Here is a 24,240-nt window from a genome sequence, read left to right as displayed (position 1 = left end):
AGGTGAAGTGCTGACCTTATTTTAAAAAATATCAATGCCTTCTGCTTTGTGAAAGAACCTGTAAAGTGGACTGACATTACAAAGAGTCCCAAGCCCACAGTGGTTCTAAAATCGAAGAACAACGTTTAGCTGTCTTCAATACTGTGATGTGACTGAGCTGCCAGCACAGAGGTGATGCAGAAGCAGGTCACCCCTGAGGATCAATCGGTTGTGCTGGAGTTAGACCAAAAGTACAGGATCCATCAGGCCACAGATACCCCACGATGCAGTGCCTGGGGAGATACTGCTATGAAAGACGTACCAGCGGACATGCCTATGTGGAGTGGAGAAGGCTTCTCCTTTCAGTCCGGAGAAGATGAGGCTCGGTCTGCTTAGTGGAGGCCTCTCTCCCGCTCCCTCAAAGGAAGTTGTGGGGAGCTGTGGGCCGGCCTGTTCTCGCTGATAACGAGCGATAGGACAAGAGGGGCCGCGGCCCCGCGGGGGGCGGTGTGGGCCGGGCGTGGGCGGGCGGAGCGGTGGGCGCTGCCCCGGCGAGGGCCCGACTTGTGGTGCGGGCAGGAGCGGCCCGAGCTTGGCCCCGCTCTGCTGCTGTCCGCCTCCCGCCGGGCGCGGCAGGGCCCGATGGCGGGCGGGCTGGGGCCGCGGCTGCTGGCCTTGGCCTTGGCCTTGGGGCCGGCAGGTGAGCGGCGGGCGGGGAGGGCAGCGGGGCCGTGTCCGGTGTGTGCGGGAGAGGGAGGCTGTCGGGGTCGGGGAGGCTTTGGGAGCCGCCCCTTCAGAGCCCCGAGGAGGGCAGTCGGGGCAGTGCCCCTGGCCAGGGGCTTTGTGTGGATCAAGCGGGTTGGCGTTTCTGTCTGTGCTGGGCTGGACTTGCTGTAGGTTCTGGAGAGGATCTTCCATCCGTGGGCACATGCATCCCTGCTCACTGTGCTCTCCTTCTTCAGGCGTTTGTTCTGAATTAAAGCTGGTGGAGTCTGGTGGAGGTCTGCGAGCACCTGGAGACTCCGTGCAGCTCTCCTGCCAGGGATCCGGATTCAGCTTTCAAGATTATGCTATCTTGTGGTACCGTCAGGCACCCGGTGGAAGTCTCGAGTGGGTGTCCTTCATTTACTATGATGCAGAATATGGCAAAGCAGTGGAGGGCCGAGCCAGTGTCTCCCGGGACAATTCCCAGTCCAAGTCTTCTCTGTCCCTGAGCTCCCTGGTACCCCAGGACTCAGCCCACTACTTCTGTGCAGTTCGCACAGGGACAGGAAATCCAGCTGAGCTTTAACACAAACCTAGTGACAGGGCTCCTCACTTCTCCTACATATATTGCTGCCACAGAGGCTACATATATTGCAGCCTCTTGCTGCTGGAGGATCCACTCCTTCCCACCCCGCTTTCTGCCCTATGCTCACCTCCTCATCCACCAAGGAGTCTGCAGGGCAGTGGGAAGCAGGATGGACACTAAGTGCATGTTATTTTTATTCTATCCGTATCAGGATTTGGTAGGTGAGCTCGATGGTTGGACTTGATGATCTTACAGCCTTAATGATTCTATGGTTCTGTGATTTCCGTGCATGTCACCAGCTGGGGATGCAGGCTGATTGTGAATGACTACAGCATCTCATGATACCAGCAGGCACACAGATCCACATTCCTCTTGGTCTCTGTCTAGAGCAAAAATCCCTTTTCCTACACCTTATGGAAGGCTGCCATGTGTGGGTGTGCAGCCCACCACCTCCTGGGACAGTTTCGAGGTGTTGAAATGTATTGTCCTGCATGCCCTGCATGCCCGGGACTGCACTTGCTGCTTTTGTGCTGCCTCTGTGGGGATAGAAAGCTGAAGTGTTCCCTTACATGAACCTCCTACTGGGGCTTCTTACCCTCTCCATGTTCACTCACATGTCCCAGCAAAGGGGCCAGCCAGGATGTGGGCTAGGACAGATTGCAGCTTTGGCCTGTGCTGCCAGAACATGATGCACCAGTAGAGGGGTGTCCAGGGATTCTTTCAGGTAGTGGGACTACTCAATAAATCCCTCATTACAAGTGAGCCAGAATGCTGGTTTTGTCTAGGATAGAGTTAATTTTCCTCCAGGTGTCTGGTAGGGTGCTGTGTTCTGTACTTAGGGTGAAAATAATGTTGATATCACACTGATGTTGTAATTGTTGCAGAGCAGTCCTTACAAGAAAGAAATAAAGAAAGAAAGGATTTTTTCTTTGTTTATTTTGTAGTTGTTGTGTTGTTGTGTTTTTCCTTTTTAGTTTGATTCAGCTTCCAGAGAGATATTTTCAATTTATTGTTTTGTTAAGGCCTTAATCCAAATAGAGCATACATATGCATGAGTCAACCCTCCAATATCAATTTCTCCCGGAATGTGCTCAAAATGTTGGAGACACACCAGGTTGAATTGTGACTTTTCTTCTAGTTAGCCTCAGGGACATCCTTTCTGATGTGTTGGTTGTTGGTCTACCGGCCAGCTGACGGTGAGGCTGAGAGATGGAGTTAGGAGAATCTTATCAAGTAACGTTAAAGCGCTAACGGCATTAAACTAGGATGCTGCCTAGTGTCTTTGCTACCTATGGTGCATTGTGCAAATTAACTAAAGCAAGAAGCCTTGTGCCCCTTACCAAGGTCAGTCTCTTAATAAGAGTGTGAGCCTATTTTAGGAAACTGGTAGAAACTGGTGCTGCGGATGGACAAGAGCCAAGGAGCAACTGAGTCTGTGCAAAGACAAGAGGTCAACTAGCGGTGAGGAGGAAGAGTCATCAGTCTTCATTGCCACGACCCCCGTCGACCACCACCAGATTACACTACACAAGCTCAGATGGGAGGAGTTTATGGAAATGACTCCTTTGAACTAATTTTAATACGAAGCAGGGACAGGTTATGAATACATAAGGGCGTATTGTGAAACTTCATGCATAGGTAACTACTACATATAAGCAAGGCAAGTTGCGGTGTCAGGTGAGCACGTTTCTGACGGGACTACTCCCCGTGCTGCCCAGCGCTGACTAAACATACCTACGTTACAATCTTACTGATTGTGGAGTCAGTTTTGTTCAAGTCAAGGGCAGGGCCAGGAGGCTCCCTCCCTGCGTCCGGCTGCCGGGGCGCCGCGCTCCTCCGCTGCCCGCCGAGCTGCCCCGCGCCCCGCCCCGCGGCCGCCTCCTCGTCCGCCGAAGGGGCCGCGGCCCCGCGGGGGGCGGTGTGGGCCGGGCGTGGGCGGGCGGAGCGGTGGGCGCTGCCCCGGCGAGGGCCCGACTTGTGGTGCGGGCAGGAGCGGCCCGAGCTTGGCCCCGCTCTGCTGCTGTCCGCCTCCCGCCGGGCGCGGCAGGGCCCGATGGCGGGCGGGCTGGGGCCGCGGCTGCTGGCCTTGGCCTTGGCCTTGGGGCCGGCAGGTGAGCGGCGGGCGGGGAGGGCAGCGGGGCCGGGGCAGAGGCCGTGTCCGGTGTGTGCGGGAGAGGGAGGCTGTCGGGGTCGGGGAGGCTTTGGGAGCAGCCCCGTCTGAGTCCCGAGGAGGGCAGTCGGGGCAGTGCCCCTGGACACGGGCTTTCTAGGGAGCAACGGGTTTGGTCACTCAGGCTGTGCTGTGCTGTAGTCGCAGGAGCTTCTAGAAAGCATCCTTCCTGTCCATGGGCACACACTGCCCCACTCCCTGTGCTCTCCTTCTGCAGGCGTTTGGACTCAGTTGAGTGTGGTGGAGTCTGGTGGAGGTCTGCGAGCACCTGGAGACTCCGTGCATCTCTCCTGCCAGGGATCCGGATTCACCTTTGGAAGTTATCCTGTCTGGTGGTACCGTCAGGCACGCGGTGGAAGTCTCGAGTGGCTGTCCGCCATTAGCTCTGGTGGTAGCACTGTAGAATATGGCAAAGCAGTGAAGGGCCGAGCCAGTGTCTCCCGGGACAATTCCCAGTCCAAGTCTTCTCTGTCCCTGAGCTCCCTGGTACCCCAGGACTCAGCCCAGTACTTTTGTGCAGTTGGCACAGGGACAGGAAATCCAGCTGAGCTTTAACACAAACCTGCTGCCAGGGCCCCTCACCTTTCCTACATATATTACTGCCACAGAGGCTACATATATTGCAGCCTCTGGCTGCTGTAGGTGCTGGAGGAGCCTCTGACTCCTTCCCACCCCGCTCTCTGCCCTATGCTCACCTCCTCATCCACCAAGGAGTCTGCAGGGCAGTGGGAAGCAGGATGGACACTAAGTGCATGTTCTTTTTATTCTATCCGTATCAGGATTTGGTTGGTGAGCTCGATGGTTGGACTTGATGATCTTACAGGTCTTTTGTAGCAGTAACGATTCGGTGGGAGGCGAGGGCAGCGGGCCCTGGGCGGGGTTGGGGCTGGGACTGAAACGTGTCGGGGCTAGGCCAGCGGGTTGCTGTGACCGATGTGGAGCGTCTCCTGGTGCCGCCCCACCAGGCGCACTGGGGTCCGGCGCTCTCCGTCGTCGTTGTGGAGGGTCCGGTGTGTGCGGGAGAGGGATGCAGGCCGGGGTGGGGTTGCATTGGGAGCAGCCCCATCTGAGCCCCGTGGAGCGCAGTCGGGACTGCGGGCCTCACCAGGGGCTTTGTGGGGAAAAGGGGGTTGGCGGCTCAGGCTGTGATGTGATGGGGTTGCCGGGGCTTCTGGAGAACATGCTTCCTCCGTCGGTACGCACTGCCTCACTCCTTGTGCTCTCCTGCAGGTGTGTGTGCTGAATTGATGCTGGTGGAGTCTGGTGGACGTCTTCGAGTGCCAGGGGAATCCGTGCACCTCTCCTGCTGGGGATCTGACTTCAACTTTGCAATTTACAGTGTTCTGTGGTACCGTCAGGCACTTGGTGGGAGTCTTCAGTGGCTGTCCTATATTAACCCAGATTCCTCATATATTAGATATGGCTCAGCAGTGAAAGGCCGAGCCACAGCCTCTCGAGATAATTCCAAGTCCAAGACAGCTCTGACCCTGAATAACCTGCACCTCCAGGACTCAGCCCGCTATTTCTGTGCTGTTCACACAGGGACAGGAAATCTAGCTGAGCTTTAACTGAATCCTGCTTGCAGGGCTCTGGCCCTTGGCACTGGAGCTTAATCGAGTTGCACAGGTGTTTGGGGCAGCTCCTAGAGAGCCATTTTTTTTTTACAACATACAGTTTTTAATTATTTGACTTAGAGAGACATGTTCTACTTGTTTCTGTCCCCAGAGGAGCTCAAACACTTCTGATTGCTGTCTTCCTGTGTCTCTTCCTCACGTTCCTGAAACATCACCTTTGGAAACAAGTTTCCCTGTTTCCATTGTTTCCTGATAGGATGGGTGTCATGTAGTTGTCCTACAGATAAACCCTGGTCTGGTTTTAGGTATGGCTTGGTTTGCTTCAGTCCAGCCTACAGGCTTTGTACTCTCCCCTTTTCTCTGAGGGTTTCCCCTTCTCTCTGAGGGTTGAACAGGGGAAAAGGGGAGAGTACAAAGGGTCCTTTGGGAGCTCACCATAAGAAAGGAGATGTCTGTAGTTTCTCGTGGAAGACAGTTCAGGAAAGACAAAATTTGCCTTTCATCCAAAATGAGACAGTTTTCACATCAGTGTCTTGTAGGCTTAACAAAGCAGTATTGCAATAAAAGTAAATTTACATTATTTACATTATTTCCAATTGGTTCTTTCCCTGATAACATGAAAGTCTGTGCACACGTCTGAGTGCTTCATCTTATGGCCACATTCTGGGTTGGTTGTTGTTTTTCATGGGCTTCTCTCACAGATCTGAGAATATAATGGGAGCAAGAGCTACTGAGAATATGTCTTTACAGCCCCTGGATTCCACAGATCACAAGTAGAAGCCTGAGAAAATGAGAGAGTGGACGAAGCAATTGCTTGAGCTCTCACTGCTTGTTCATCCTTCTCATCTGGGGCTGTGGTTGCCCTTTTCCAGGTGCAGAGGCCTTTGGGCCCATAGTAGGGAAGGTCACAGAGTCTCTCACACTTAGCTGTCCCATCTCTGGTGTTCCCATAACTACACTTGGAGCTGGATCTGGCAGATTCCTGACAGAGACCTGCAGCATATAGTGCTGCAATATTTTTTGTAGGACTCCAACACTTTGCTTCATCCTTCCAGACTGGAGTCACCAGGTCTGCAGGCTCCTCCAGGAATGACCTTTCCCTGGAAGTGCTCCAGGAGGTGAGACCTGCTGGAAAACCAGATCTGAATTGGTTCTTGAAAACTCATGTTGTTTGGGGAGTCCCAGAGTGGTGCAGCACCAGGAGCTGAGCTGAAGAGGTTATTTTCCCTTGGACCTGAGTAGTCTCTTCCCTTTGTTTTTAGTTGTGGCTCCAGGTACATACCTGTTCACATGTGCACACTGAGGCTAGCAGGAATTTTTGCTGGGGACCCCAGCAAAGAGGGTATGGAGGGTGCCCTGGACCAGAACAACAATCCCGTAATCCATAGGTTTAAGGGGCTATAGAGGACCTGGCATGTCCTGCCATGCGGGGACAGTCCTGAGCTGCTCAGGGCACCCTACACCACCCTAATCCTGCATCCTACTGCTTCAATGCCCACCCTCAAGTCTCCAACGGGCTCCTCTGACCTATGCAACTCCCTTTTCCAGCCCTGTCCTAGCCTTCCCCAGGGAGCCAGGCTGTAGTACCTGGGAAAAGATGGGGTTGCAGGGGGATAGATTCAGACACTCTGTGGAGTTGGCAGTGTTCCCCTAAAGGTGGTACCTGTCAAAACCATGACACTGTGCCAGGGTTTGGTCCACTTAGGTGTCCTGTACTGTAGCTGAAAAGGTCCTAAGGGGAGTTCTGGGCTCCTGCTAAGCTGGAGTCGTGTTGTTAAGGCAATGTTCTCTGGACTAGATTTACAAGGAGGAGTCTGGAGAAGGTTTCCAGTCACTTTAAGGGAGCAGTGGAATCCTGGAACAGATTTACACCACAGATTCAGAGAGCAAAACAAAGGGATGAGGCAGCATATTACTGTGGTGCAAGACTCATACTGGAGCAGAACTGCATCAGAGTGGAACAAATTTATGATCCAATTTATGACAAGTTATGATCCAATATATACTGGGAAGTTCAGAGGCTGTATGGTGTACTGCAGGTTAACACACTTTGCCTGGGCCTCCTATTTATCATGGCCCAGTTTTTCCTCCACAGCCTAGCTGCAAAGATACTGGATCATGGAGATTTGGTGGGACAGCTTGCAGAAATACTGTAGGGGATGGATCAAAAGAAGGGGATGCATCAAAAGAAGTGCAGCTAGCAGGTCAAGGGAGGTATTTTTTCCCTTCTGCTGTTGTGAGACCCTGCCTGGAGTACAGTGTTCAGCTCTAGGACCCCCAGCATAAGAAAGACATAGACCTGTTACAGAGGAGAGCCATGAAGATGATGAGATGGTTGAAGCACCTCTCATATGAATAAAGACAGAGAATTGGGGTTGTTCAGCCTGGAGAAGAGAAGGCTCTGGGGAGACCTTTTAGTGGTCTTCCGGTACTTACAGGGGGCCTATGGGAAAGATGGAGAAGGACTCTTTATCAGGAAGTGCAATGATAGGACAAGGGGGAATAGCTTTACTCTAAAAGTGAGTAGATTTAGATTAATCTTTAGGACGAAATTTTTTACTATGAGATGATAAAGCACTAGAACAGGTTGCCCAGAGAAGTTGTGGATGCCCACTCTCTGGAATTGTTCAAGACCAGGTTGGATGGGATTTTGGACAACCTGATGTAGTGGAAGGTGTCTGCCCATGGCAGGGAGGTTGGCAGTAGGTGATCTGTAAGGTCCCTTCCAATCCAAACTATTCTATGACTCCTCATTAGGAAAGAGAGACTGGGAAGGTGAGGAAAGGCAATTGCTCTTTCCATGACAGACTATGTGAAATGCATGGAATTCTGCTTTGGGACACGCAATGAGAGAGCTGATAGCATATGGGTCAGGCTTAGAGAGCAGATCAGCATGACTGATATGATGGGTGGCTATGACAGATCATCTGATCCAGAAGAGGTAGATGAAGCTTTCTGCAGACAACTGGAAGAAGCCTCATGTTCACTGGCCCTGGTCTTGATAGGGGACTTGAACCGTGTGAAATATCTGCTGGAAGGAACGCACAGGAGGGCAAAAGCCATCCAAGCACTTTTCTAGAGCTTACTGATGAAAATATCGTGACAGAATGATAGAGGAGCTGGACCTCCTACTTCATCATGACAAAACAGGAAGTCAAGAAAAGGAGGTTAAAATCATGAGGAAGGAGCTCCTAAACAAACTCAGAAACTGAAAGAAAATGTGCAAGAGGTCGAAGCAGAGGCAGGTGATCTGGGAGGCATTTAGACACCCTGTATGATCATTCAGGATTAGGGTTGGGAAAGCCAAAGCCTATCAGGAGCTGATTGTGGTGAGGCATATGGGGTCATTTATCCCCAGTCTCTACTCTGGTTACCACATTTGGCTCTGTGGAAGAATCATTGTCATGGATTAACCTAAGAGTTATTTAACACAGTAGAGTTCCTGTCAGGCCAGTATCAATTGTCTCTCTAGAACTGATAAATACAGAGAAGATGCTTTTTTATTTCTTCTGTTACCACCTTCCTTTCTTGTAGCTGTCTGCAGCATACAGACTTTCCCAAGCAAGTATTAAAGATCCAACTTTAAATCACTGATTTTGTCTGTCCATTCCCAAATGAAAGTTGTGACTTACTGTTTGATCTTTTTAAATAACAATTTTCGTAAGATCACCTACACTCAGGAAACAAATAACCAGTAGAATTTCTGCCTTGGAAGATGGTTTGAATATATGGAATGATTATGTCCATATAAGAACATAATGTCTAATGTATCCTTTAAGAAAGAAGTCAACTTCTTGACAGCTACACCCCAGAATCACCTCTCCTTCCAATGACAGCCATGGACACAGACTTTTATATATGTGTGATGAGATCAAGTAGATGTTCTGGGAGCTAATCTCAGAGTAAGCTGTTCCCCAAAAAGGGAAATTGGGTTAAAATACAAATGTTTAGTGGCTAAGAATTATTGTGCTGAAAGGGCCAGGATTGTTTTTTTTCTCTAAAAATGCTTGTTAGACCTTTTGGCAAGAGCTTAAAGAACTCAACTATTCCCTGTACAAAATATATCTTCATCTGCTTAGGACACTCTTCTGGAGGAAGAGGCACTCCCTTTCTTACTTCTTCTGACACAGAACTGAAGGAGAGGTCTTCAGTATCACTTTGTAGAAGACAAATGGTCTAAACATTCTCTCTAGCACCTCACTATCAGTATTGGAATGCCTCCTGCAACTTTTTGGAGGGCATGCACCAGGACGAAGAAAGAAAAAACAAAGGCACAACTCAGCTTTTAAACCAAACAAACCCAAGTGCGTGGCTTGCAGGAGGCTGTAAAAGACAGGTGTGTTTCTGTGGCTACACAAAGGCCTGGCATGGGAAAGGGCTGTTGTACTATGTCTCAGATTTCAGTGGCAAGAATGCTTCCCTGATATGATTTGGCAGCAAGTGACAGGGGTGGGATGGGCACCTGTAGCTAACCAGGCCTGTCACTGGAGATCTTTAGAATTTCTCTTTGTCCCGCAAACAGTTCAAGAGACTGAAAGTATCACATCTGTCAACTCAGTCATTTCCTGGGGAAGGGTGAGGCAAGAAGGAGAAACCAATTTGGCACAGTAAAGGAAAGTGTCAATGAACATACACATCTTGACAACAGAAAACATAGCAGCACTGGTATTAAAAATAGTAATTAAAAATGAGAAATACACTTTTGTGTTTAGTAATAACAATAATGCTAATAAACAAATTGAGTAATACAGCATGGAACCAGGCAGATTTTTGAACAGGTTGAAATACTGCTATTTCCTTTTGTGTCTTAGAAATGGAATTGATTCAGAAACTGCTTCACAGTTGCAGATAGCCATTAAGCCAAATAATCAAAATCAGATATTTTATTTTATTTTATTTTATTTTATTTTATTTTATTTTATTTTATTTTATTTTATTTTATTTTATTTTATTTTATTTTATTTTATTTTTTTTATTTTAATTTTAATTTTTAAAGACAACTTTAATCATCCATGACTAGATATTACAGACTCTCAAACTCAGCTAAAGTCACATAAAAGTAGTTAAAATGTCCAAAGTATAGACAGTTCAGTAGCCAAGAAATCTATTTCACCATATCAGAGAAAGTGAGAAAAAACGATGCATATAATCATGAAAAAAAAAACAACAAACAAACAAACAAACAAAAAACAAAAAAAAACACCTCCAGAAACATTTACATAAATGGCACTCAAACAAGAAATATTATGAATCAAATACTTCAGTAAACAAACAACTTTAGCATATCCAGGAAAACAGAATCCATTAAAAAAAATCGGTGAAAACAAACTAACTTTTGAAAAAAATGTAAATATGGACTTATTTTTTATTTGACATGACAATAGGCTTTAGAAACATAAATGCTTTAAGGCCAAATAAGACTTGGGAAATGTAGAATGAAACTAAATTGAAAAGAGCAGTCAGGCATTGGAATGGCTTGCCCAGGGAAGTGGTGGCATCGGCGTCCCTGGGGGTGTTCAAGGAAGTGTTGGACATGGTGCTTAGGGACATAGTTCAGTGGTGACATTGGTAGTAGGGTGATGGTTGGACCAGGTGATCCTGAAGGTCTTTTCCAACCTTAATGATTCCATGATTCTATGATTAGTAGGACTGGTGCAACAGGTCCCCAGATATTCTTTAAAATGTTTTACCCCAAAGCTCATTATATTTGTTAAAAGATGAACCAGAAATAAGGTCTGTCAAGCTCTAACAACTCAAAAGGAATGACATCATTTATGAGAAGTACGGGCAATATTATAATCAGAGATTAATATTATTCTGCCAAAAAAAAAATGCTTACATCATTGCTTTTAGAATATAACAATCTCTCTGCAACAGTTTTAGATTATTCAAAAGTCTAATGGTAGAGAGAAAGAGGAAAATAAAATCTATCTATTCAAAGGACACGAAAAAGGAGAACACCTGACTCTAAAAAAAAAAAAAAATCCAACAACAAAACAACAGATGTTTTTGTAGAACCGTCTACCACTGTGTTGACTACGTACCACAGTGACTGAAACAGACTGAACTGCTGCACACAAACTGGCTTATTCACTGACTTCTCTCAAATGCAGAAACATGGTGCCCTGCATAGTCTCTTTTTCTTCAGACAACTGTATTCACAAACACAAATTTGATTCCCAGCATGATTCAAAGAGTGGGGAGACATTCTTATACAAGCCTAGTTTCTATAGAAAACCCTGACATTCACATCAGATCTTACATCTTGCATATGATGTGATTTTGGACATCTGCCTGTCAGCTCAAGGTGATCAGGTAGGTATAGAACTACTGTATTTTAGGTGTTTCTATTTAATCTCAGCATTGTGTTCTCTTCTTTTTCTTAGATCACATAGAAAGTAAGATTTGTTGACTCTTTTTTTAGTGAAAATAGGGATCTTTTTAGCTCTGTATCCAAAAACATACAGACGCAGAGGCATGAAGAATAGTACAAAAGCAGGAGACTACAAAGGATACTTCCCACTAGCAATCTTCCAGCTACCAGACATCAGAACAAGGACTTTGAAACACATACGTCTCCAATATATTTACTTGGAAATCCTGAAGATTGGATTCACCTGTAAAGACAGACATAGAAGGCACCAAGTGCCTCAGAATGCTTCAACCTTTTCACTTGCTTTTGTCTCCATTTCCCGTGCTCCAATCAGCAGTGTGTCCACGTTTTCTCTAGTCCTTCTTTGGTTGATGATGTACCTATAGAAACATTTTTGTTACTCTCCATGCGGCTTACCAGAATCAGCTCCAGATGGGCTTTGGTTTTCCCAACCCTAATCCTGCATGATCAGGCAGGGTGTCTTCTATCCTTTGTAGATCACTTGCATCTGCTTCTATCTCTTGCAGATTTCCTTTCTATTTCTGAGTTTGTTCAGGAGTTCCTTGTTCAACATTTTGGCCTCCTGCTACCTTTGCTTGATTTCCTGCTTGCATGAACCATTCTTGAACCTGAAGTGGGTGATCTCTGAAAATCAAGCAACTTTCCTGGACCCCTCCTCTGTCCAGGACCATAACCCATGGGATTCTTCTAAGCAGATCCCCAAGGGTGGCAAATTCTGCTCTTCTGAAGTCTAGGACTGTGATTCTGCTTTTTGCATTTCTCCCTTCTCTCTGAGCTCAAACTCTGCATGATCACTGCAGCCAAGCCTACCACTGACCTTCACATCTACCACCAATTCTTCCTTGTTTGCAAGGATGAGGTCCAGCTCTATCACCTGTGACGTAATATTTTCAACAGTAAGCTCTAGAAAAGTGTTGCAATGTTTGTGTCCTGCTGTGCTTTCCTTCCAGCTGATATTTGGTATGATTCAAGTCCCCCATGAGGACCATGTGAACGTGAAGCTTCTTCCAGTTGTCTGCAGAAGTCTTCATCTACTTCTTCCAGATCAGATGAACTGTCATAGCCACCCATCATGCTGATCTGCTCTCTAATCCTGACCCATATGCTATCAGCTCTCTCACTGGGTGTCCCAAAGCAGAACTATGCATTTCAGGTAACATTCAGACGCATTTCAATTCTTGAGTCATATGAAGTATCCTACCATGTCTCCATGATCTCAGTGAGATCATAGCCCTGCAACTACAAGCTGGGATTAAATTTATCTTGTTTTTCTTTTCCTGGGTTTTCATTTATTATTGCCCAGGCACTTCAGAGGGGAACTCAGTCACACATGAAGACTTTATTTTGCACCAGCTTATTGGCAAAGAAGCCAGCTATTGTACAGCTTTTACTCAGCTTATTGGCAAAGAAACTTTTGGCCCATTTAGTCAGGTGGATCCCATCTCTTTCACATAGTCCTCAGTCCAATGGGTCTGATGGTCATAGAAACAAAGTCCCTGCTGCCACCAACTCTCAGCCAGCAGGATCCACCCATTCCTCCTTCTCACTTCCTTCCTCCTCACCAATAGGATGAAATAGAAACCCCTGTGTCCTTGACCATCACCTTTCAAGCCATGTAGTCATGCTGGCTACTTTCCAGGACTCCTGGCAGTTTCATTAGTACTCACATGAAAGATCAGCAGGGGTTAATAGTCTATATGTCTTATAAGTTTTGACAGTGTCCCAGATTTGAGGCCTTAAAAGTAGTAAACCTCGCTAGATGACAGGTCAGTTTGTCAGATGGGGGCTTACATCCTCTGGAGCGGGGAGCCTCCCACTACTAACACTCACCACTTTTTCTGCTGCTCCTGTGTGATCCATGGCCTATGAGCACATACACCTCATTTCACAGAGTTCTACCTTCTTGTTTACTGTGAGAGTACTCAATCTATTCTGTAGTTGCAAATCTTCAGGTGGAGCAAGAGCATTCCTCCTAGTGACAGAAATCACAATTCCCAGCCTTCATCATCACAGGAGTCTCCTTTTCCCAAAATGATGGACACAGACAACCTGCTTCTCCTCTGTTAGAAACTGGGAGTTGGGCTCTTCAAACTACAGGGTTCCTGTTTTCATCTCATTTGGCCTCCTCACAAAACTCCTCTTTTGGTGACACAGATCTTCATCAACAACACATATTCTACAGGTTAGAAGATCACGGCATCTTTCTTTGGTCTTAACAGCTGCAATGTCAGCATCTTTCCACAATGGAGGGTGTTTCAAGGATCATTCTACAAGCTTCCCGTATGTAAGATGCCACCTCCATTTCTGTCAGAGGAAATATAAATAAGTTGCATTTCTTTAAGCCCTTGGAAGCATCATGGAAGATGGTGAGTTGCAGTCTCCATCATTACATGTTGTTAAATCCTCAGTTTACCTCACAGTAAGAAAGCTTTGTATTTCAAACACTGCTCTTATATCTTTTTCTGTGATGAAAGAACATGCACACAGATCTTTGTGTGTACCAAGGGGTTACTACGTTGGTTAAGTATTACTTTGTCTGTTATCTCATGTTTATTAAATTTGTATTTTTGCATTACAAGACGGCTGTAGAAGGGACTTTTTTTTTTTTTTTTTTTTACTGTAACATCTTGGACAATAGTGAAAAGGCATTTAATCACCACACCTCTGATTCTTAAATGAGCCAAAGAGCCACATGATTTTAAATCAGCCCAGAACAGACAGGTACATTCACACATAGTGTATGTTCCTCTGCTTATACTCTGTACAATTTTCTAGGTCTAGATAGTGCTAATGGTGCATGGCTTGATCCTCCTGAAGACTTTGATCAAGCTGCTATAAACAACTTACTCTTTGACAGCCACTTCTATGGGTACAGTATCTCTACCTAACAAAGAACAATAATTTTCTCTACTTTCTCATCTTACCTAAAAAAAAGGATTAAGACTTCCTAAGGCACCAAATGACCCCCAGACACCACCTCTAAGTGACAATATCAAGCACATTTGTCACCCTGCTGAGCAATGAAATCAAATTCAAGATGTAAAAGTAGACACCTTTCTGCAACCTAGAAGAATTTTCCAAAATGCTTTGAAATAGTACTAAAGATACCGTGTTTATCTTTTTCCCCTGCTTTCTCACAAGCTTAACTCCACGAGACTTTTCAGAAGAGTTATGTAATCCCAAAGTTGCCACTTTAAATTTTACCTTCTTTATCTTATTCTAGACTCTTTCTTGAAAGCCATACCATATTTCTTCATGTGGTATGTTAGTACAGAAACCACTCAAGAAGTCATGTGACTGCCAGTATAATCCAAAATTCTGCGTAGACAAAAGAGGCAGTTTTTGTAATGAAATATATCACAGTGTTTTGGGGTTGGAGTACCACAATGATATAAACAATATAGGGCCCTGTACAAAAACTGAAAGATGGAAAAATGGCTATGTGTTTTTGAAAGAAAATTACATAAATGCCTGAAATATGTCAGGAGACAAATCCAATGTTCTTTTCATATTTTCATTTATCCTGGAAAAATAAATCTCACAGAGTTGCCAAAACATGGAAGAAAAGGAGAACTTGGGATTTCTGTACTTGATCAAGCTATTTGAAGTCATTGAACTACTCAATTATTGTTTGCTCCCTTCCAGGTTCAGAAGAAAGCATTGATTAAAACACCCTCATGGAATTTTATACATGGATCATTAGGATAAGTATATGGCTTTTATTCTCCTTTTTTAAACCAACTTATAGATACAGCAAGGAAAGAGTTATTTATTGGACTAAGTATTAACAGTGTGATAACAGATAAGCTTGTCTTTGGAAGTGGAACCACTCTCACAGTCGAACCAAGTAAGTACCATTATTTTAAATCTAAAAATTGTGTTAAAGGGATCCAGTGGTTTGCGTTCACTGTAAGAATTTTCTGCTGTAATAATCCTGGAGTATAGTCTCTCTTGCCAGGCTTTCAAACTGAGTTCTCATCTTGTATCTGCTTAGGAAGGCTTCACAGGAACAACTAGGTTACCTCCGTATATCACCATCAATCCATGATTCCCAAACACCTGGTGTGCATTAATTACTTAAGTTTAACATGTCATAATTCCCAGTCTGGATTGCATTCTGAGGATAAGTATCTTATCCTCATTAGTGCTTCAGTGGATTTTCACTGCTTCATTTTGAGCAGGTATGCATAACAGTAAATAACTGACAGTGGAGACAAGAGTTCGAGAAAAGTCCCTAGCTCTCTAGTATGAAAAGTTTTTTTTTTTTTTTTTTTTTTTTTTCCCCATAGTCACCACATTCACAGTGCTACCAGGTAAGTAATTCCATTAACAGAGAAGAAAGGAGGTTAAATAACCTTGGGTAAATTTTCAGAGCTGCCTCACATCCAAGACCACATGGAATGAATAAGATTTGGCTATTCAGGCTTTGCAAATGCATGTAGGGGGGCGGAGGGAGGAAAATAGGGATCATAACAAGCCATAGTTCTTCCTGACTTTAACTTTATTTGGAGTTTTATCATGTACAATAAAGATAGATGTCACCCCAGGCTTCTCTGCGGCAATGTGAATGCTAGGGCACCAGGGGAATTTGATCTCTGTTATCCTAAACATCCAGGTGCATACCTTAAAACTTGTTACGATGGTTTCAGAGGTCGGCGTGGCTTTAAAATTCTGCAAAAATGTCCTGTGTCATTTTGTATCCCTAAAGAGTCTAGCTCTCTTTCTCGAAGGAGGTCATGAGGCTCTCTTAGGTGCTGTCTAATATCTATCCAGGTCAGGAGGATATCTTGCTATGGAATAAATGCCTGTTTAGGAACAATTAGATCCCACCTCAATTGCAAAGGAATAATGCCATGCAAATGTATTACTCTGAAGAAAGGTCTGTTCTTTCCAAACAAAAAATCCTCAGCTGTAAATGTAGAACCAGAAGACACTTCCAGATTTCATTATTCTATCATCAGCCTACATGTATTTAACTTTGCATTTGTCAACAAAAGAGGTAAAACATTCCACAGAGTATTTGGCAGGAAAAAAAAAAAACAACCAGCAAAGCACAGACTGGCAGGTAGAAGTCTGAACAATGATAATCTTTTTTCAGACATACACAGAAATGCTAATATGACAATCTTGTCTCTGATGTAAAGGTTATATATGTGTCTTTTTAAAAAAGTTTAGCCAAATTCCTGTGACCTCCCATTATCAGCAAGTGCTGTGTAATTGCCCTTGTTTTCTAGAAAAAAGGACAAAAATTGCTCTCTTGAGCATTCATTTAAGGTCAGATAAGGGTTTTGGTTTTGGTTTTGTTTATTCTAGATAAAATTTTAACTAAGAAAACTAAGGCCTCTAACATTATCTTAACATTGTAAGGTTAAAGAGAAAAAAAAAGAACTATGACTTTTTGTACTAATAAAAAGGCTCTTCCAGACTGTAATATAAAAATCTCTCCTCAGACCAAGTAAAGTAGGAATTCATGGATGTATTTTCAGCTAAAGCAAAATAATGGGACTCAGTTGAGACTGCTGGAGTTTGATATTAAAATAATTCTTCCTTATTAATGACCATTGCACAGTGAACATCTGTTCTTGCTGAGGATCTGACCCAGTCAGTTATGCCAGAGGAACAGTTTCCTGGCATACTGGTGGTTGTTTAGAAATATTGGAGATCAGAAAGCATGAAAAGCCTTTAAAGATCTCTAAGGGAGCGAAGGTATGAGGGGGAAGCATAGAGCTAACAGTAGCTGGCAAAAACATTTCACAACACCTGGAAGGGAAATGCATGTGGGATGAATAACAAAAGGAGCCTTTTTTGATTTACCCATTGTAATTGTGTGTTACTGCTCCTCTTATCTTCGGGAAGGGGACTCAACTGACCGTGGAACCAAGTAGGTATTCTTTACTCTTGAGCCTTTTCTGAGTTGTTCTTGTTTGGATTTTAACATTGTTACTCTTCCTCTTCCTCCTAAAATTAAAGCAGAATTTATCCCATGTGTTAGTATTCTTTACATGCTCCTTTGATATGCAATTAGACAGTTTAAGTGTAAAAACATCCTTATTCATAGAAGTTCCTAAAGAATTTTAACTCCACAAGAGCAATTCCATGCTGAATTTGTTTGGGACCTAGTATCTACTCACTTATGCACTTCAATAAGCTTTGCATAGTCATTATTAGGTTTTACAGCCATGCTTGGACAGTTTGAAGGGAACTAAAACTCCTGTGGAGGTTGTTGTTTAAGTTCCTAAGAATTTCTATTCTGTCAGAGTTAGAAAGGCCGAACTAGGGGCAAAAGGATAATGTTATGCAAAAACATTAAAAGGAGTCTTAGGCAATGTTTCTGTACTAATTTGATCTTCCTAAATGGTTCAGAGCTTGTGTTAAACTGAATAGGTAAAAGGAATTAAATGAAGATTTCAGTCCTCTTTGGAATCTGTTTGCTCTAGATGTTGACAAGGATGGAGTTATGCCTATTTTCATTGGTAGAACCAACTCATGAAGTTAAGGTAGAATAATGCTTGGCTTGCACCTCAGTTCTTCAGTACTGGGACATGAATAGTAGAGAAAGACAGTAAAATCAGAGTACCTGCTCAAGAACTTGCAAAGATACCTTGTGAAGAACAAAATGTGAAGAGCAAAAATGTTAGACTTGAGGAAAGCAGAATACAACACAGTTGCCATGCAAAATACAAAGCCTAATAGACCTCTCTTTAGCAAAGACAGCCATCAGGATGCACTTGTCAAATTGGACTTACTCTATTCTAAATATGTATATATATATTAATGCCTGATAGCCTTGGATAAGCTGAGCTCTTTTTTTTCAAGGAGACATAGTAGATGAATCCCTTCAGTTTCATGTTTTTATTATAATTCATGTTAGAATCATAAAATCATAGAATCATGGAGAAGAGAAGACTGGGAGGGGGCTGATCAATGTATACAAATATCTGAAAGGAGGGTACCTAGAGGATGGGGTCAGACTCTTTTCAGTGGTGCCCAGTCACAAGACAAGAGGCAATGGGCACAAACTGAAACACATGAAGTTCTAGATGAATATGAGGGAACATTACTGTAAGGGTGACAGAGCGCTGGAACAGGTTGCCCAGAGAGGTTGTGGAGCCTCCTTCCTTGGAGATATTCAAAACCTGCTTGGATGCAACCCTGTGCAACGTGCCCTAGTTGACCCTGCTTGGCAGGGGGTTGAACCAGATGATCTCTGGAGGTCCCTTTCAACCATTCTGTGATTCTGTGATTTCATCTGGAAAAGATATCTTAAGATCATATAGTCTAACCTTTAACCTAGCACTGCCAAGCCAAGTCCATATTGCCAATCTTGTCCTGACATTAGTTTGTGGAGTAACCCTAGTTGCTCTGTGTATAACCCGAAGGCAAATATAGTTTAAAAATCATTATGATAATTGGCACCAAATAATTTTGAGAGACAATCTCTTTCCTGAAAAAAACTTCCACTTCAAGTTCAAGCAATCTAACTTCCTTACTTTTATGTCTTATAAGAAATTCCGAGAGAAGGCTGCTGCTGTGTCATTGAAAATCAGGTTTTTGCAGTTGTTAAGTCTTTGGCTTTCATTCTTTGTTGCTCAGAATTAAGAATTTAGCTACTAAAATATTTCAAAGCTAAAAAGAAAAAAAAAAAAAAAAAAAGCTTTTGAAAGTTTCAGAGCAATTCTGAAAGGTACAGGAGAGGGCTAGGATGTCAAATCCTGTGAACATTTGTCAGCACCTTTTAGGTTCTTTCAAAACTCCACTTCTAGGGCATATACATGTATTTTGTATCTTGATGTTTGCTAATATCTTAATCCTAAAGAGCTACCACTGAAGGTTAGTACACTATTGTAAGTAAGATTTTAAGAAGATTTGTCCATAGGCATCAAGTTTATAGGCATCAAGATGTTCTGCTCAAACCATTTTATTATGCTAATTTTGCATTATACTTCTAACTGTTCCTGAAGCTGTGGGACTAACAATATAGCACAGTGCACAGATGAGAAAGGTCACACTTTTTGAAACATGTACAGAAGGTTTTCTTGAACCAAGTACCAGTCATAGTATCTTTCCAGTGTCTCTAGACTGGATTGGAATGATTTACACCTGTACAATGTCTAGTGGGGAAAATCTCTCTCACAATTTAAATTGCTTGACCTTATCACAAATTCTTGGAAATTCAGAGACTTCTGATTACTTGTCTCCTAATTTGCCACCTTAGAGACACATAACCTTCCTGTATCTGAGCATTTGTTAATGAAAAGATCAATCTTGTTCTCCAGTCCAGCAACAGCACTTCATTTCTGCAAGTAATGCCCCTCATTGGAGTAACCTTGCACGATGGTGACGTAACAAACTGACTTCTCTCTTTGCCTTACCACTCTTGCTATGGTTAGACCTTTTAGACACATCAGAAGACTTTGGGGAGGTGAGAGTGAGTAAAGGAAAAAGAGTTATTCCCTTATGTTTCAGGGGTATACAAGACTGTCCTTGATAGATGTGTTATTTTTAGTAACTAATTTGTCGATTAAGCAGAATAATTTGTCTATTGGACCTGCATCCTTCAAAGTTCTCTTCTCATTTTCTGGTGCCTTACAAACTGAAGAATTCACATGCAGACATGAGTTCTAGCAAAAGGAAGCTTAGGATCCCACGGAATTAAAGCTTCTATGGAAAACCTACCCGTATATATTCTTTCTGTATTTTATCTGTTCTTTTGGAATAAGCAGAAAGACAAAAAAGACAATTAGTCAGTCATTGTCAATTCCAGGAATTAGTCAATGGAGGAGTGCACATGAATTGCAGATAGCTTAGCTCTCAGGCAAGATTTCAATAAAATCAAATCATGCCCAAACAATACTTTTTTTTTTTTTTTTTTTTTTTTTTTTTTTTTAAACAGGCAATCAGAAAGAATCTGACCCAGAAGTTGTTCTGATAAAATCCAAGGCACTTGAAGAAGGTGGCAGTACTGGGAAAGCAGCTTGTTTGGCAAGGAACTTCTATCCAAAAAATATCAGTTTGGACATGTTAACAGCTGAAGTCATATATGAACAGTCTCCACCCGTTATGACATCAGAGGGGACATACAATACTATTAAAGTGGTGAATGTGGCAAAAAAATCAGAGGTATCCTGCACGGCCAAGTTCAAGAACAAAAATTTTCCAGCCAATGCAACGTCATCAGGTACAAATTTGTGGTAAAACTGCAACTTATTTCTGGAGGCAGTGTCTTCCAAGACTTGCTATTTCTTTTTTTTTTTTTTTTTTTTTTGAAAAAAAAAATAAAGACACTTTTTTTTTTTAATTTTTAAATTTATATTAACTTATGATTAAATACTTCAACATATAGCAGAAACTTTCTAGAACACAGTTTAGAATAGCTTTTCTAAAACCAACAAAAAGTAAAAAAAATATATTTTTTTCTTAAACAACTTTTTACATTTTTGCATTGCTTTTCCCATTATGCAGCTCATTCAAAAAAAGTAAAAACAAAGCAAGTCAAAAATTTATTTCGTCCAACTGTACTGAGATTTGTTTTCCTCAAATTAATATTAGTGACCTGCCTGCTTAGCCTCAGACTGTATCACTCACCTGATTCTGTGGGAAAAGTAATATGAACACTGTCTTTAATCCTCCTTACAAGTCAGATTTTGTTTATGCTGTCTTTTCTTTATCATGCTATAGAAAAGGTGGTGGAAGAACCAATAACAGCAAATGTTTGCAACACCACAGACATCTCTTCAAAAGGTTAGTTAACTAAAGGGATTATAAAGTTATGTTACTATGTTGGGGATAAAAGCATGGAAATGTATTTTCTCAGGGACAGAGAAATCAGAATACCATGTATTCATTGTATTCATTAAACATAACCTGCTTTTTCTGGGTAACTATTTTAGTAAAAGACAATTTTTGTTATAGTTACAAAGTATCAGGAGGGAAAAAAACAGTGGTCAATGGCTCTATGTCCAGGTGGAGGCCGGTGATGAGCGGTGTCCCTCACAAGTGTGTCTTGGGACTGGTGCTATTTAACATCTTCATCAATGACATAGATGATAGTATTGAGTGCATCCTCAGCAAGTTTGCAGATGACACCAAGCTTTCTGGAATGGTTCATACAACAGAAGGAAGAGATTCCATCCAAAGGGACTTGGACAAGCTTGAGAAGTGGGCCCATGATAACCTAATGAGGTTTAACAAGTCCCAGTGCAAGGTGCTGCACCTGGGCCAGTGCAATCCCAGACAGGAGTACAGACTGGGAGAAGAAGTCATCGAGAGCAGCCCTGAGGAGAGAGACTTAAGGGTTCTGGTGGATGAAAGGTTCAACATGAGCCAGCAGTGCGCACTTGCAGCCCAGAAGGCTAACTGCATCCTGGGCTGTATCAAAAGAGGAGTGGCCAGCAGGTCGAGGGAGGTGATTGCCACCCTCTACTTTGCCCTCATGAGTACCTGGAGTACGTATCCAGTTCTGGGGCCCCCAGCGTTAAGGAAGATGTAGACTTGTAGAGCAAGTCCAGAGGAGGGCCACAAATATGATCAGAGGGCTGGAGCACCTCTCCTACGAAGAAAGGCTAAGAGAGATGAGGATGTTTAGTCTGCAGAAGAGAAGGCTCTGGGGTGACCTTATTGTGACCTTTCAGTATTTAAAGGGGTCTTTATTATATAGATAATGATAGGACAGGGGGGAATGGTCTCATCTAAATCTATCCTCTTAGTTTTAGACATTAGGTGGAAGTTCTTCACTGTAAGAGTAGTGAGGCACTGGAAAAAGTTGCCAAGAGAAGTTGTGGATGCCCCATCCCTGTAGGTGTTCAAGACCAGGCTGGATGTGGCCTTGGCCAACCTGATCTAGCACGTGGGTTGGGGTTTTATGATCTTTAAGGTCCCTTCCAATACAAACCATTCTATGATTCTATGAAAATCCAATATTGACAGATACTCTCCGCCTTTGTTGTTGCCATGTTTCTCTGTCATCTTTTCTTTTACAGCCATTTCTCTCCTTGACACTATTGTCTGTGTTTTTTTTTTCACTTTCCACCAATGTCATGACATCCCACTCTAGATCATGATCTCTCCTATCTTTTCTCTCTCACTAAGGAGATATCAAAACAGAGAAAACAAACATGCTGTCCATGGCTGTGTTGGGTTTAAGAGTCCTGCTGGCAAAAAGTATTGCCTTCAATACACTCATGAGCATCAAGTTGTTTCTTTTCTGAGGTAAGGAAATACATTGTTTCATCTGCAGAAAAATTGGAAGTACGTGCCAGTAATGACTACTTGTCTTTGTGTACTTCTCAAACCCCACAAGGAGTGACATCTGTTCATCTACTCCTGTTTCCATTAATAAATGCTGTAGGTTTATGGAAACAAGCAAACAACAAACAAACAAGCAAACAACAACAACAAAACCAACCAACCAAAAAAACACAGCCTTTTCATGAATCCATAGCTCAGTTCTAGGTTGCTGGTCCCCAGATTTACTTTGCAGCAAGCTTGCTTTGACAGAACATCTCAGGTTTTATCAGAAATGCTTAAGAAATATCTTAATGACTGTTTCATCTGGCAGAACATGAGGGCTAGAGAAAAATCAAGATGAATAAGGAATCAAAAGCCAGGCTTCCAAAACACAGTCATGTGAAGAGGTAGCAGGAAAGAGGAGGAGGGAGAATTTTTAAATTAATATAACCAAAAGTCTCACAAAAGACTATCCAGATTAAGCTTTGTAAATCTACCTATCTTGATCTAACAGTAATCACACAACGGCACATTTCATTAAATATAATGGCACCTATATGCATTAAAAATAATTTAAAACATACTCTTCTTTGTCAGGCAAAGAGGTATCAAGGCAGAAGAAAGCTGAGAAACAGCAGGAGAGAGCAGCTACCAGCAGTACAATTTGAAGAGATGATGTTAAATCTGTTGACAACAACCATCTAGAACACAGCACAGCACCATCTCCTTAAGACATTTCAGAGTGTGGACTCCTGCCTGGATAGTTTATGTAATTTTTAGAGTTGTAATTGCTTTTGCTATTTCTTGTTTTCTGTGAGCAGAGGAAAGTATTTTTCCTCATCTGTCAGCTAAGTAGAAATTGATCCTTCCACTTTTCTATCCTTTGCATGGAAGCATCCAACATACTTTGATAGTTCTGAAAAAAAAAATTGAAACCTCACTATCGATATATGAACTTTTAAAAATACCTTTTTACAGCAATGTTGCATTATTCTGTAGAACTGATATTTTACTTCTGAGAGGCACAGTGGATGTCATTTATATATATATATATTTTAAGATATCTTTAATAACCATAATTTTCTAGTATAGATGAGAAGAGCTGCATTGGATCCGAAGGGGTGCACTTCAACCAGATGATGTTCAACTGTAGTAACATTTTTATTTACATTTCTGTATTTAATTTTTATCTTTTCTGCAAAGGGTATGACATCTGCATTTTATATCACTGTAGCGATTATCAAAATAAAATTTTATTACACCAAAATGCTGTGGTTTGTGCTTGCTTTTTCATCTGAATTTGTAATAGAGATTGCTGAAATCCAGTTCTAATGACCAGTGAGATTAGAAATGCATTGTTCATAACCTAGATTTACTGTTGACCGAATTTGTCTTTTCTAGGGCTTGCACAGGGAAGTGGAGGGGCTCCTTGACTCATTAAAGAGATACAGAAGGGGACATGAATCTTAGATTTAGGGGATTTGAAGGACATTTTGTCTTTCAGATCACTATAAAGAGAACTCAGCATGATATTTTGGATCACAGCAGAGAGACATATGCCTAAGGAAAAATCAATGAAGAAGCAGGTTGATAGGAGCATGAGGAA

General features: G+C 43.0%; 1 protein-coding gene and 1 gene segment (V, D, J or C); both read left to right on the top strand.

Annotated features, from left to right (window-relative positions):
* The first annotated feature begins 621 nt into the window (after window positions 1–621).
* Window positions 622–1,270, top strand: LOC101800206 (Ig heavy chain V region C3-like). The segment is given in 2 exon segments: window positions 622–679; window positions 942–1,270. Coding segments are annotated over 2 exon segments (387 nt in total).
* Window positions 1,271–3,222: 1,952 nt separating this feature from the next.
* Window positions 3,223–23,901, top strand: LOC101804340 (uncharacterized). The gene is made up of 9 exons (XM_072028653.1): window positions 3,223–3,381; window positions 3,658–3,828; window positions 4,671–5,006; window positions 14,184–14,277; window positions 15,116–15,255; window positions 20,302–20,586; window positions 21,087–21,149; window positions 22,497–22,616; window positions 23,232–23,901. The coding sequence occupies exons 1-8, from the start codon at window positions 3,324–3,326 to the stop codon at window positions 22,613–22,615; spliced, it is 1,266 nt and encodes a 421-aa protein (XP_071884754.1). The 5' UTR covers window positions 3,223–3,323; the 3' UTR covers window position 22,616; window positions 23,232–23,901.
* Window positions 23,902–24,240: the final 339 nt, after the last annotated feature.

The sequence above is a fragment of the Anas platyrhynchos genome, chromosome 28 (genome assembly GCF_047663525.1).
Source record: "Anas platyrhynchos isolate ZD024472 breed Pekin duck chromosome 28, IASCAAS_PekinDuck_T2T, whole genome shotgun sequence".
NCBI lineage: Eukaryota > Metazoa > Chordata > Aves > Anseriformes > Anatidae > Anas > Anas platyrhynchos.
Note: the sequence above shows the minus strand (reverse complement) of the source record. Positions and strands in the feature narration are given on the sequence as shown.

Bases quoted from the DNA above. Each gene is read 5' to 3' on its own strand.
- LOC101804340 (XM_072028653.1), top strand. From the start codon at position 3,324: ATGGCGGGCGGGCTGGGGCCGCGGCTGCTGGCCTTGGCCTTGGCCTTG. The intron at 3,382-3,657 runs GTGAGCGGCGGG...CTCCTTCTGCAG, and splicing joins CTTGGCCTTGGGGCCGGCAG to GCGTTTGGACTCAGTTGAGT. The intron at 5,007-14,183 runs AACTGAATCCTG...ACAATTTTCTAG, and splicing joins AGGAAATCTAGCTGAGCTTT to GTCTAGATAGTGCTAATGGT.